The 15,035-nt window shown below is 33.7% G+C and overlaps 1 protein-coding gene across 4 annotated transcripts in view; it reads right to left on the bottom strand.

Moving 5' to 3' along the window:
* Positions 1–1,512: 1,512 nt before the first annotated feature.
* Positions 1,513–15,035, bottom strand: part of DCUN1D1 (defective in cullin neddylation 1 domain containing 1) — a 30,721-nt gene continuing 17,198 nt past the window's right edge. For all 4 annotated transcript variants that reach the window (XM_052647727.1, XM_052647639.1, XM_052647895.1 and 1 more), the window contains 3 exons: positions 6,773–6,855; positions 6,428–6,524; positions 1,513–5,127 (listed from right to left, as the gene is read on the bottom strand). In XM_052647727.1, the coding sequence (XP_052503687.1) occupies positions 5,048–5,127; positions 6,428–6,524; positions 6,773–6,855 (260 nt within the window). In that variant the 3' untranslated portion in view covers positions 1,513–5,047. The remainder of the gene's footprint in view (positions 5,128–6,427; positions 6,525–6,772; positions 6,856–15,035) is intronic.

Here is a 15,035-nt window from a genome sequence, read left to right as displayed (position 1 = left end):
AAACTAAACGAGTATTTTCAAAAGATTTCATGTACACACATCTCTAAATCTTACTGATCAAATATTGCTCTTTTACATCTGTGTCATGTAACTACGTAACAAAAGCACTGTCTAGAGCTTACCTTAGCATTTCCCCTTAGCCACTAAGCTTATGCCCTACAGTATTCCTTTTTGTAAAAATCTCATTTGGCATTGCCCAAGTTTTCCATTAGATCCAAAGTTTTCTTAAAATATTTAATAACCTGAAATAAAATTAATAGCTATATTAAATGTGTGCCTAAACATATATCCTAAATATAAAATGAATATTATCCATTTGTTTTTTTTTCTTTCCTTTGCTCATTAAGCCACTCACATGTTGCCTCTATGTTTCCAAACTTTTTGTTTTAAATCAAGCTTTGTTTTTACTATTTTTGGTTCTAAACTATTCTTCACTTTAAACTCATTTGATGGATTCTTCTCTTCAAAGCAGTGCTACTTTCCATAATCAAGCCTGCTTTCATTTCAATCTGACTCCATCTCTTCCTATTCCACTAAAAAATGTTCCCTCTAAGCCAGTTATTAAAAACAGAAAAACACCTTTTTAACCAAACATATTTCCCCAGACCAAATCTCATATGCAATGCCAATAACATACAAGAGATAAAGTAGAAAGCTTCCGACCTCATGAAATACAGCAGCCTCAAGGTGTTTCTTGAAAAACAATGCTTTAAAAGTTAAAAGCTACACTGATTTCTGCACAGCACAAACACAAAAGATAAGCTGAAAATAAATAAGCAATACTTTTAAGAAAAACTTGGATATACTTAGATTTAAAAAAATGTTTTAGAAACTCAATTTTTAAAACAGATAATTATAAAATGATCCCCCAAATATCTGTCTTTAAAACTCCATAAAGACATTACTTTTCAGGAATTCCATCTTCAACAACAGCTGTGCATTTTTTTAAAATCATAATTTCCTTATTTATGGCAGATTAAAAAAAGACGAAAGAGAAGTCAAAAGCCACATTAACACAAAACACTGAGCCTAGTGGAAAGTTGTCAAATAAATGAATTTGTCAGCAAGAAATGCCAATTACCCAACAGGCAGTAAAGAAAATAGATAGCAAGAATGCTCTGGTAAAACCATTTATGTAACTGTATTGAGTTTAAAAAAAAAAAAAAACACAGAACTATCCGCCTCCAGAATCAAATACAAATCAAGCAAATATTCAACCAAAATGGCGACAAAGAGTAAGGGTAAACCTGGAAAAGGGGATTTGTACTATTAGGAATTTTCAAATGTAAAACTACAAAATAGAAACCACTTCCCCTTCTGAAATCAAAGGTAAAGGTATCATAACTTCACCACATTTCTATAAAATAAAAATTATTGCTATATGATTTAAAAATGGAGGCAAGTAAAGAGTTCAGAAATATACTTGTTTATAATCAATTAAATGATGAACCATAATTTGAACCCTAATTATCACATTATGTAGAAATCACAATCCGGTATTGTGTGCTCAGTTATTAAGATAAATGTTAAATAGTTCACATTTTAAAAACATTTTATCATTACATTATCAAATTTGATAAAATCTTATCAAAACATCTATGTATGCAATATAAATCATGTTGTTAAAAGTATAAAGTAACATTTAAAGAAAACTGCTGAGGTGTCAAATAAGTATTTTCTATTAAATATATACAATTTAACATTTAGAACTCCATAAATTAATTCTTGCTAAAAGTTGATTCAGGTTTACAAAGGCATACCTTGTGAACTGTAATTTTCCCCAGCACCACTTTCCTTTATTCCAAAATCCTTTCATTAGGTTTAACTTTCTTCTGTCGTTCATATGTAAAAGTTACAGAAGGTTTACAATACGTAGTCTTCATAGTAACATGTTTTAAAAAATCTAAGCAAAGTGCACGTTAAACTGGCTACAACTACTCAAACCTCTTGATTATCATCAAATAAAAAATAGATGAACACTTCATTTACTTAAATCTTTCTGAGGAAAAAAAAAATAGTATACCTTGCTTAAATAAGAATTTCCCAGTAAGGGTATTATATAAAAGATTTCCCATGTTATTTTATTAACTCTCTTTCACTCATTAAAACTTTTTAAAAGTCTAATGAAGAACATATACTTACAAAGCCATATTACACAACTACAGTACTGTTAATTAAATAAAGCAGCCCAGTATAGTTGTAAACATTTTAAATATAGTAAACAAGACTTGGCATGTCTTTTCTCCCAAAAACTTGCCATTACAATGCTCTTTCCATAAATAATTATCCTTTCTAGAAAAGTTTTCTGGTATATTTTAGTCTTTAAAAGTATTACACTGAAATAATATGTGAAAAGATTTAGTCATGGCAATTTCACTGAAGCTTTTATTGCCTCTGTTGGTAATATGACAGGGATGTAAGAAACACAATTGAACTTACAGAGATATGCAGATGACAGTCACTAAAGATAACCTGGATCTCAAGTATTTTTATATGTGGGCACTTCTAATTTTATACACTTGACTATTTAAAAAGCATTACATTTTAAAATGTGTACCTGTTTTGACATTTGGCAAAAAGGAAACTGTACCTGTGGTTCAGTTTAAAACAAAGAATCAGCATGGGGAGTTAACCAAAATGAAGACTGAAACACTAATTAATTAAAGCAATTCAAGTTGTGTGTGTGTGTGAGCATGTGTGTCCCTTTCAACCTGTCAATCTCACTCTTACACACACACTCACACACACATGGCCATTATGTGTAAGCATTCTTAGTACAAAATATTCCCTGTAACCAGACATTTCTCCTCAGAAAAATCACACCACATTAAATCAGTCTTCTCTTTCAGGCCCTAGTAATAGTATTGTTTAATTCTAAGATGCCATCATAGAGTTAACAACCTTAACTTTTATGCTACATAATTATATTCAAAGCTTTATGTATTGTTTTGTTTATAATTACACAGTAATTATAAATGTTTAGTACCAAACTGATGACAAACACTATTTTGTTGAAAAGGTCTTGCATTTAAAAGGAAAAGTCTGTAAAACCCAAGGCACTAGGCCACGAACCAATATCAGACTTATATGAAAAACAATTTATATTGGGGAAAAAAAGCTGATCGGATCTCACTTCAAAACACAGCATACTGGAATTAATTAATCAATTCAAAAACAATACCGTAACTCAAAATCTTTAAGACAGTAAACAAAATAGTACATATATATATATATATCTTTTTAAAATATTTCATAATTGAAGTTCCTCTTAATATTTACAAATACGAAATCAGGAAATACTGAAAGCAGCAGGATTTTTTCTTTTTTTTTTAATAACCAATTCCAGTAACCTGAATAAAAATTTTCAAAATTTTCTTTTGATAAGAATCATATTTTTGAATTAAAGTTATGATTAGAATATTAATATCTATGGGAAGAGCTTTCTAGTCAATTTCAAAATCATGTAAATAAAAAGTAGTTTTAATATATCAGTTTCTTAAAATCATTTCCACATCTACATTATAATGTACTGCTTTTCTGAAGTACATTCCTTTGATAATTTCAACGTTAGACCTTACAGAGTGCCTGGATACACCAAGCAAAATCTACTCCTGCTAAAAACCAGTCATCCAATCTCTGAAGTTTTATGTTTTTTAAACCGGCCTTAAAGAAATGTTTAAAAAAGCAATAAACCCTTCTTCACATGTCAAGAAGTAAACAGAGAAATGAGCATTTTCAGCATGAAAGCAGTTCATGGGTCTTGTAATAAAAAAAAAAAAATAGATACAAGATACAGTTCTGCTTTGATGTGAAAACTGAGCTAATCTGAGTGAAATAAAACATAGCAGAAACTAAATAATTTATGAAAATAGAAGCCAGATTTGTACTTTGCATCAAGTGCATGCTTGCTTGAAAATCTTTGCTCCTCAAGTATTTGGCAACCACAGTGATTAGCAGTTAAAACAATTTCAACAAAATAAGAAGTCATCAAAAATGGACTATTTGTCTGAAAGAGCAGTACCTATAAGAATTGAACTTCATGGCTCATTACAACCATTTTCAAAATTTAATTCCTACTTCTTATTAATTAAGAGAATTTCATTTGTGTTCCATAGTGTGCTGACAAAAAAAAAAACCCTCATGCCTAAATTTAGAATATTGTATTATGTAGCAATCTAAAACATTCAAACAAATTAAATAGTTTAACTTAACAGGCATATAAGCATTTCAAAATCATAATGAAATCCAATTATGAGGTGCATAATGTAGACGGGAGTAGAATCTTAACATTATGCAGATATTTTTCTAAATAAAAGCCCCTGTAAGACAACTATATATAAACATGGGTAAGATAAGTGCAGACTAGTTCTGTGGAACCTTTTGAAATCAAGGGTCTAAAACACAATAAAATTTTGGGTAGGCACACCAAATTATCCTAAAAATTTTTCACGTTGGTTATTTTGACTTTTTTTCATCAGATACTCAACTCACATTAACAATACATGTAATTTGCCAGGAAAAAAAAAAAATCCCCCCATACCAAAACACCATTCCAGATCTGGTACACTTAAATATATCACTCTCACTGGAAGTGCTATCAGCATAGTCTTTGCAACTAGCCCAAAGCATATATTTAAGAAGTTTTTATAAACTGTGATGTTCATATGTTTAATTCTTATGCCAAACTTGTTTTCTGATGAAGACAGCATTGTGCTTTATGCAAGAATGGAAACTTCAAAATAATCACCATAAAGCTTCTAAGACTTATGGGAGAATAAACTAGGATGGTCCACAGATATAAGATGAAATCCACAATGTTGGAATAATAAATGTTTAGAGCGGCCCAGACTAGAAGACAAGCCCAAACCACCATTAGAAGAATGAAATACGATATGGTCCAAGATGTATCCTTAAAGTTTTGTCTCAACCCTCAGTCTGAATTGTGAGGATTGATCTTCAGTTCAGTCCAGCCAGCAGAAATTGACTGTGCAATTTTCCGTTGTATTTATTGTACAGACTATGTACATTCTAGAAGGTTCCTTCAGTGCTACACTGTTGTACTTTTTGTCCCAGCAATTTGAGGGCGTGCAAATTCCACAAAATCATCAATAAGAACAGGCCATGCTCCTGTGGGGGCGATATGTGAGAAAGGAAAGAAACAAAAGCAGAAATAAGGCTAGTATTTTAATAGAATACTTATTTTTTCTTAAATGTCTTCCCTATAATTGTTAAAGCATATCATTATAAATATCCTCACTGATAAGACCTCCAAATTTCTAGCTCTTTAGAGTTTCAACCTAGACTATTCCTTGCATTTTCTCTTTTCTGTTATTCCAACACTTGATCATTCTCTGAATGATAAAAAATAACTCTCCTGGTGATTAGTAATATATGGTTTTCTGAAGGCCACTGAAGTAATCTGGTCAAATCCGGCCTTGATATGATGACACGTTGCCGGTGCTGAAAGCATATTAAATTGGAGTTAACCTTTTCCTGCATTTTAGGGCAATCTTACAAAGGAAATCAAAAGCAAGGATCAAACACTAACCTATTTCATGATAATAAATTACTAAAGGATTTTAAATTATATATATGCATGCTCTATACATGCTTCTATGGCAACTTCCAAATCAGCAAGTTCTCCACTTTTGCATAAAGCCTAACAGAAAGCACAATCGTCTATTATCAGTCATTTCTCAATTCTTAAAGAAAACAATACATGACAATGAAAACAAAGATAAGGAAATAACATTATCTGTGGTTAGGTTAAATAGTTCAGGACACTTTTAAGGAGACCAAGGTTACTAAACATTTTTCAAAGAATACCTGTCTATTCAAAAATATCAAAATACATCTTGCTAATTCTCGAGGGGAACCAGGTAAGTACATGTGAAAAAATCAATGTAAACTACTACCAGTTCCAGAAAACAAAAATACCCTGGTAGTGGATGGTAGAGTTACCTTTCTAACTACATGAAGAAACAGCAGAAAAGTATTCAATCAGTGAATATTTACTGAATGCCAATAGTGCTACAGTAGGAAAATAAAGTCCATTTCCATGTGGCCTAAGTCACAAAACTCAAGGAGTTTACAATCAAGCTCACAGACAAAACAGACAACAATAAAAAAAATAAATACAAGTACTATAAAAGTACAATAAGAAAAGAGTAAGTTCCTCAAGTATACTGAAAATCTAAAACATGAATGAAAATCACTCATGCCTTTCTGGAAGACATGAATACAGATTTGGTATTTAAAGAAATAATACAGATTGGTAAAAGAGGATGAAGGCGTTTTCTACATTCAGAAGAGCACAAATTAAAGCTCAGAAGAGGGAAATCTAAGAAAAACAGAAGTAGACAAGAAGTTCCAGGGTGTATGATCAGAGATATTTTTAAAGAATTGGTAGAGCAAAGTATTCATTTACCTTCTTCATCATAATTAGACATGTCATCTGCAATCATTGTACTGAAGTCTAAAAGAAGATTCCAAGTATCTTTTGGTATTGATCGTTTATGATGTTCCTATTAAGGAAAAAAAAAATAACAAGAAGCATCCAATTCATTAAAAAGAGTTTTAAAAGAAAACAGTCCAGAAGATGCTGAATACAAGAATTCAAAACAACCTATGTAATAAAATTCTGGAAATCAAATTTCTCATTCTACATCCATAACATGCTCTGAAATGAGTTAGGCATCCTTTGAAATGTTAATTTATCTTAAAACAAAGCAAAAATTTAGAAAACACCAAACTGCAGAAAACATGAACTTACCAACAAAAATTTATTCCATAAGTCTAAGAATTTAAATCTTCCATTAAGCACTAAATTCCAGTAGGCAATGGCCATTTCTAGATCTGTAATATTAAAAATAAATTATGTACTTCAAATGCCAGGAATATTTGTCCCTGAAAAAAAACACCAAGTAAGACAAAGACAGCCTTAATTTAAAAAAAAGAAAAAAAAAAAAAAGGCTTGTGTCCTGAATACTTACATAATAAAAATTTCCTATAGATTTAAGTCCAAGCTTTATATCCTGCTGCCATCACCAATGCATGGTTCCTTCAGGGCAAGAAGGGTATCACTTACCTCTTTAGGGGTTTCTGAAGTTTAAATGAGATAATGTACGTAAGCATTTTGACTATGTCATAAGTATTGAAATGTTAATGTATACCAGATCTCAGCCCTTTGGACATTTTGGACCAGATCATTTTTGTTGCGGGAGGCTGTCTTATGCATTACAGCATTAGCAGTATCCCTGGCCTCTACCCACTAGATGCCAGTAGCAGTGTCCTATCCCCAATGGTGACAACCAAAAAGATCTCCACATATTGCCAAAGATCCCCTAGGATGCAAAACTGCCCCAAGATGAAAATCACCAATGTACATGTATAAGCTGTAACACAGAGAGTTGCTATCCACAATCCTAATTAATCTTACACTCCAAGTCATTGGCTCACTGATCCTGACCTCAAGGAGACCAGTAAGAATACTGATTAAAAATTTAAAATCAATAATAAACTAAGATATGTCTTTTTAAAAAGTCTGATGAAGAGGATATAAACAACTATTTAACTGGAGCAGAGAAGGGTAAAGAAGCTGTATTACTGCATGACAAAACATCTATCTGTCTTAAAAGAGGAACCAAAGTAGTTACGTCAAGCTTTTATGAGTAAATTTACATTTCCAGGACAGGAAAAATTCCATCCCAAGTAACTTAGAAGTTCTTTTGATGTGATCTCCAAACTACTCTGAAGAATCATGAGAGACTAAGACTCCAAAACAGGCTCACATCCTACCTGAAAGAAAAACATAATAGGACCTAAGGCAAAAAATCTCCCATCTTCACTAGATCCTAAGCTCTTCAAGGATAGGGACTACATATCCCCAAACTAGCACTGAAACACACAGCAGGCATTCAGAAACTGCTGAATGAACAAGCTTCCTATGGTTCTATTTACAAATATGTACTCACCTCCAAATCCATCATTATGTCTTCCCTCAAACTCAATAGAAAAGGTGCCTCTTCTCCTATCCAAGGTTAAGCCCCTAACACCATTACTCTGGATCCAATATGCCATCCTGCCTTTTAGTTTACAGATTAGTTTTCTTCTCTCCTTGTATCCACAACTTTGCCCTGTCTTCTGGCTTCCCCCTCCACAAAGGAACATACTCAAGTTATCAACTATCTTTAAAAAAAACTTTCTTTCTTATATTTCTCCATGCCCTTACTAGCTACCCTCTTTCTCCTTCCCTTCACAGATCATCTTGAAACAGTACATGGAGTCTTCTACTTTTATTTTTAATGTGCTCACAAAAACATGTCTGAAAGTCAAGTTCAGATCCCCGTGTTTTATGAGAACTAGAAACAGGACATCAGTCCCTGATCACAAATCCTTTTTAATCTTTGCAATCTTTAACGCTCTACACCAAATATTCCTTCCAGGTTCTTTAATTTTATTATTTTCCTTACCAATCAAACATAGAGCATACCAATCAAAGCATAGAGAGAACGTGCAGTAAAATTGCTGTTATTAGCCTGTCTAGTAGGATTTGCTGTTATTAGCATGCTTAATGATATCCTTCTTCACTTCAAATGCATTAAATTTATGAAAACTAAGCTTATTACTGTGTTTGCATTTTTCCTTTTTAATTTTTAGAAAATAAGAATGAGAAACAATGAAATATTCAAGTAACTGTAAACCCTGAGACACCTATAAATGCCCATTTCTTAGCTGATATAATAATCTAAGAATCTTACAAGGGTAGAAGCATATCTCCATGATCTTTGAAAGTTCAGGTTGTAAAAGAAGAGAGCTTTTCGTAATCTACATTCCTTGTCCAGTTTCTTTACCCCCAGACACTTTAATCCTAGAAACCAGTGTCCACCTCTGCCGCTCACCCCGCTGAAAGTAATCTCCGAAGGGTCCCCAAGCCCTTCTGGTTGCCAAATAAACCTTAATGTCCTTAATTTACTTGGCTCTCTGCCATACTGGACAAAATTGAGCACATCTCCGGGATGGAACTGTCGCTTCTTTTAGCTTTAACAGTATTACTCTACTGAGTTTCCTCTGTCCTTTCTGGCTTTATTTTCTTTTACTTCTCCTCTTCCTTCATTCATCCATTAAATGTTCATGTTCTGCAGCACTGAATGTCAGTAATAACCACTTCTACTTCTCTCAGATTTTTCAAACCTTTACCTTCTTTCAAGTTGTATGCTCAACCGTCTCTAACAAGTCCTAAAATCTGAAACTTCTCTCTCTATATATTCTTGATTCTTACATCTAACTGCCTAAGGATATCTTCAACTGGATATCTGCAAACAACTCAAATTCAACAGGACCCAAACTCAGCTCGGTATCCTACTTCTACAGACCTACCATTTCCTTCTCTTTCAGCGAATGTTATCACTCTACAGTGTTTCTCAGTGAAACACAACTTTTCATTGTGAGGAACAGTCCTATGCACTGCAGGTCCTTGAGCAGCCCCCTAATCTTGAAAGAAACCCTGTCATTGTAACAATACCAGAAACACCACTCACACATTACCAAACATGCCCAAATGGGGGTTAGTGCGAATTGGCTCATCACACTTTCAAACAAAGCTTTCTCATTTTGGCTTCTAAGTACCCGTTAAATCTCTCTCTCTTCTCCATCCCCACTTTCAGGGTCTATGCCAGGGTCCTTTTTGTTTCTAGCTTCATAACCAATTTCTCTTCCTCTAGTTCCGCCTCTACTCCTTTTAAAGGACCACACTGCTTTCAGATGGACCTTGCAGGCATACAAATTTGGTTTCACTTCCATGTTAAAACTCTTCAATGATTTAAACAACAAGATACCACTACACATGTTTTGGAATGCTCAAAATCCAAAACACTGATGATATCAAATGCTGATGAGGATATGAAGCAAAAGGAACTCTCAGTCACTGCTGGTGAGAAAGCAAAATAGTACAGCCACTTTGGAATAGTTTGACAGTTTCTTACAAAACTAAACATACGCTTACCATATGATCCAGCAATCCTACTCCTGGTATTTTCCCAAATGAACTGAAAACTTGTATCCACACAAAACCCTGTACATGAATGTTTACAGAAACTTATTCATAACTGCCAAAACTTGGAGGCAACCAACATATCCTTTAGTGGGTACACATATGAACTGTGGTACATCCAGAGGAAGGAAAGTTATTCAGTGCTATAATGAAATGTGCTATCAAACCACAAAAAGATTATGGAAGAAAAATTCATAATAATGCTATTAAGTGAAAGAAGTCAATGTGCAAAGGCTAAAGACTGTATGATTCCAACTAAAAAAAGGCTAAACTTTGGAGATAGTAAAAAGATCAGTGGTTGTCATCAGTTAGGAGGGAGGAAAGGATGAATGAAAGAGCACAAAATTATTTCAGGAAGAGTGAAACTTTTCTGTATGATGCTATAATGGTAGATACATGTCCTTATACATTTGCCCAAATTCACAGAACATACAATATCAAGAGTGAACCCTAGGGTAGGAATAAATTAGGAGTTTGGGTTTAAAATATACACACTATTATATATGCAGTAGAGAACCTAGTGTATAGCACAGGGAAATATATTCAATATCTTATAATAATCTATAATGAAAAAAGGTGTGTGTATATAAACACACACACATATATATATGAATCACTTCGCTGTACACTTGAAACACAACATGTTAATCAATTATATTTCAATAAAATTTTTAGAAAGAAAAACAGTGAACCTACTGTAAAATTAAAGTTTGGATGATAATGATGTGTCAATGTAGGTACAACTGTAACAAACGTACCACTCTTGTAGGGATTTGATAACGGGAAAAGGTATGTATTTGTGGGAGAATGGGTAATTGGGAAATCTCTGTATCTCCTGCTGCATTTTGCTATAAATCTAAAGCAATTCAAGAAATAAAATCTACTACCTTTTAAAAACTCTGCACTGTTTCCCACTACCTTCAGATAAAATCTACATTTCTAATCAAATGGACTTACTTGCAGTTTCTCAAAGGTGCTCTGTTTCTCACCTCCAAGAAATTGAACTTGCTAATCTTTCCACATTCAAGATGGCTTTTTTTTCTTTTGGTTTTGAAATAATATATTCATTCTTCAAGGATCAAAAATTATAATCTTTGCGAAGACTTTGCAAACTCACCCAGACAGACAAAGATGCTCCTAACTCCATGCTCTGAGTAAGCAGTCAATAAATGTTTTTGGATGAAACAGGAATATTCAAATATTAATAAATTTTTATTAGGAGCTGAAACACAGAAGATTAAATTTTACAGGAATAAAATGTCAATTGCCACAAGCATGTGAAAAACTGCCTGCCCTTTAGGGACTTCCCTGGTGGTCCATTGGTTAGGACTCAGTGCTCTATCTGTATGGGCCCTGGGTTCAATCCCTGATTAGGAAACTAAAATCCCATAAGCTGCACAGTGCAGACATTAAAAAAAAAGAAAAGCTGCCCTTTAGTGAGAAATGTCTGAATGACAGAGAGAACAGCTCAGCTAGAGAAGTGATTTAATGTAGTAGTTTGGCATCTTAAATCTCAACTCTTCCCCTAATTAAGCAGCCCTGGGCAACTAAGCTCACCTCTCTGTAATTCAGTTTGAAATAAAGATGATAGTACCTATCCTTATGAGATTGTTGTAAGAATTAAATGAGAGAACACACATAAAGTACTAGAACAATCTGACAAATAATATGTTCTTACTATTACTATTGTTTGAGTTATTTTTAAAATTATTATTATATATTCTGAAGCAGTATAGGAAAGAAAACAAACTCAATAATGTAACAAGAAGCAACAACAGCAATTAGAATAAACAGAAGGGTAACACAGAGGGAAAGAGACACAAGAAAGTCCTAGTAATAGTATTACCTAAAACTGAGATACTTGCAGAATGAAACCTTAAGCCCTTATAATAAAATTAAAAATGCAAACAGAGGTAATCCCAGTGTCACTCTTTCACAGAGAATCAACAAGGGCTATGTGCTGCTTCATAAAATCAGCTGAGTGCCAGATAAAAATGGACATGAACTGAGACTGAATCCAAACACAGTCCCTAAAGGGAAACAAAACGTTGCCAACTCACTAGGGAGGATGAATGGTGATTTAAAATCCTATTCACAAAGTCTTAATTTACCTAGAAATATCTAAGTGAGCACAACATAATACAATAAAAAGAACATAAAATGTGGAGTCAGAAGATCTGAAGTTCAGTCCCAATTCTAACAACTCTAAAGTTATGTGACCTTAAAAGTCAGCCTCTCTGACCATGAGTTTCCTTATCTTAATGACAAAGAGGTTGTTTTACTTAGCTCAAAGTGTTGTTATGAGAACCAAATGGGATTGTGTAAATAAAAATACATATTAAAAAACTCTATAAAATTATTTCTAAGTGTTAAATGTTTAATAAATGTTAAAAATTTCTAAATTCTAGGTGAACCACAACAGTTTATAAGAAAATAACCTATAGACTTTAATAAGTTCAGGATAATCCTAAAAATAGTATGGCTGTTAAAAAACAAAAGCAATTTTTTGACAAATTAATAGAATAAACAGTCTTGCAAAAAATAACAGACCCATGGTGTTCTACATTAAATAGCCTCCTTCTGGAGTATTATATTCAGCTTTAAGAATTCTATTTTGAGAGAAACCAAGAATCTGGAAGTGTTATCCAAGGGTGACAGCAACAGGAATAACAAAGGTCTTCTCAAATGAAGAATAGTTTGGAATGCTGACTTGAAAAAAATGAGAAAGGATAAATGAGAAAAATCTTGAAAGGTTTAGCCTTCCTTTGTGCTGCTGCAGAGGACAAATAAGAACAGTGGTAAAAGTTGTAAAGACAAAGATGTCATAAGGAAAAATAATAATAGTATTCTGTGATAAGAATGAACCACTTTCTAAAATGACATGTGTTCAGTCCCCCCCCTGTATGTTCAAACATAAAAGCTAAGTGAGCATCACGTACAGATGCTACATTGCATAGGTTAGATATAACAGAACTTATGAAATCCCTTTCAAATTTAAGATTCAGAAGACTATCAGAAATGGCAGGTGACTGAAGCAGACGGTGACAAAGGAAGTATCCTATCCTGGTGTCATAAGAAATAAGGTTACAGAAAATGAGAAAATATGGGGAACACCAGCTCTCATTATAGCTAGCACGGCTATTTATAAATAAACCGCAATGCTGTCACTGTCACTCTCTGCCAATTTGTTTTGGGCCTCAACTCTTCTCCTACCATCTCCTAATTCCTTTCTGCCAAATATTATAATTCAAGAGCCCTGTAAACCCTTAGAAACACTGTCAAGAAAACTTTCTTTTTAATTAACTTCAACTACCAAGTCATTACATTTCCTGACACCCAACATCAGTACAAAAACAAAAAGAGAAATTATGATTTGTCTTTTATTACATTTTTTTAAATTAAGACTTTTTAGTTTTAGGTTTATGGAAGAACTGAGCAAAAAGTACAGAGTTCCCATATATCTTTATCCCATGCATGTACACTATGTCACTTCAGTCATGCCCAACCCTTTGAGACCCTATGGACTGTAGCCAGTCAGGCTCCTCTGTCCATGGGATTCTCCAGGCAAAAATACTGGAGAGGGCTGCCACTTCCACCTCCAGGGAATCTTGCTGATCCAGGGATTGAACGCAAGTCTCTTGTCTCCCGTCAAGAGGGTTCTTTCTCACTAGTGCCATGCTACTACCTTCCCCCATTTTTAAGATATTGCTTTGTGCTATGCTTAGTCCTTCAGTCACGTCCAACTCTTTGCAAACCCATGGACTGTAGCCCGCCAGGCTCCTCTGTCTATGGGATTCTCCAGGCAAGAATACTGGAGTGGGTTGCCATGCCCTCCTTCAGGGGATCTTCCCAACCCAAGGATGGAAGGAAGGTCTCTCTCATTGCAGGCCGATTCTTTAACATATGAGCCACCAGAGGAGTCCAAGAATACTGGAGTAGGTTGCCTATCTCGTCTCTAGAGGACCTTCCAGACCCAGGAATTGAACCAGGGTCTCCTGCACTGCAGGCAGATTCTTTACCAGCTGAGATACCAGGGAAGCCTTTAGTATATTTCTTACAATTGATGAGCCAATATTATTAGCAAAAGTGTATTATTTTACATTAGGGCTCACTTTGTGCTGTACATTCTACAATTTGGAGCTTTTTTAAAACAACTTTTAAATTGTGGCTAGATACACATAAAATTTATAATCTTCAGCATTTTTCAGTGTATAGTTCAGTAATGTGAGTTACATTCCCACTATTGTGCAATGAATGTCCAGAACTCTTCATCTTAGAAAACAGAAACTCTATACCCATTAAACAATGCTACTTTTTTCTTAAGCTCAATACTTACTACAGAATAAAACAATTTAAAAATCTAATTCTTCAATATACTTTTCTCAACTTTTCCTGTAATCTAAAATTCCAATATACCATCATATTACCATAAATATGCTATAAAGGAGCTATAAAATGTCAATTTTATCTTTGCCAAATACAATAAAAACTAAGATTCAATATCAAAACTACACAGTCACCCAAAAACATCATTTATACTGTGCTCTAGTGAGAGGTAGATATATAACTAAGCAATATGTCAGCCCCATTTAAATCAACATCTGATAGTCACAACATTTTCTCTATTTGCATCAAAATATTGTGCTACGTTTCTAAACACAACAGAAATAATTATTTCAGTACACACATGTAAATTCAAATGCTTCAATCGATTTTAATTTGTGGGAAGAGAAGAGGAGACTAGAAAAAATAATCCAGTTAACAGGTGGCCACAGATACAAGACAGAGAAATTAACACTGGGTATCCCAGCTTATTTTGTCTGCAAAATGAGGACTTTTCCTGGAAGAATAAAATCCAACCAAAATTAACTGAAAAGACGACGTCATCATTCCAAATTCTGTGTAACAGATATTTTGTAAATCCTTAATTCATCTAGTCGCTCTTTGGGTCAATTCTCCAGTACAAATGTTGTACATTCATCCC

The sequence above is a fragment of the Budorcas taxicolor genome, chromosome 1, assembly GCF_023091745.1.
Source record: "Budorcas taxicolor isolate Tak-1 chromosome 1, Takin1.1, whole genome shotgun sequence".
Classification (NCBI taxonomy): domain Eukaryota; kingdom Metazoa; phylum Chordata; class Mammalia; order Artiodactyla; family Bovidae; genus Budorcas; species Budorcas taxicolor.
The sequence above is the reverse complement of the archived record's forward strand: the minus strand, read 5'-3'. Positions and strand labels throughout refer to the sequence as shown.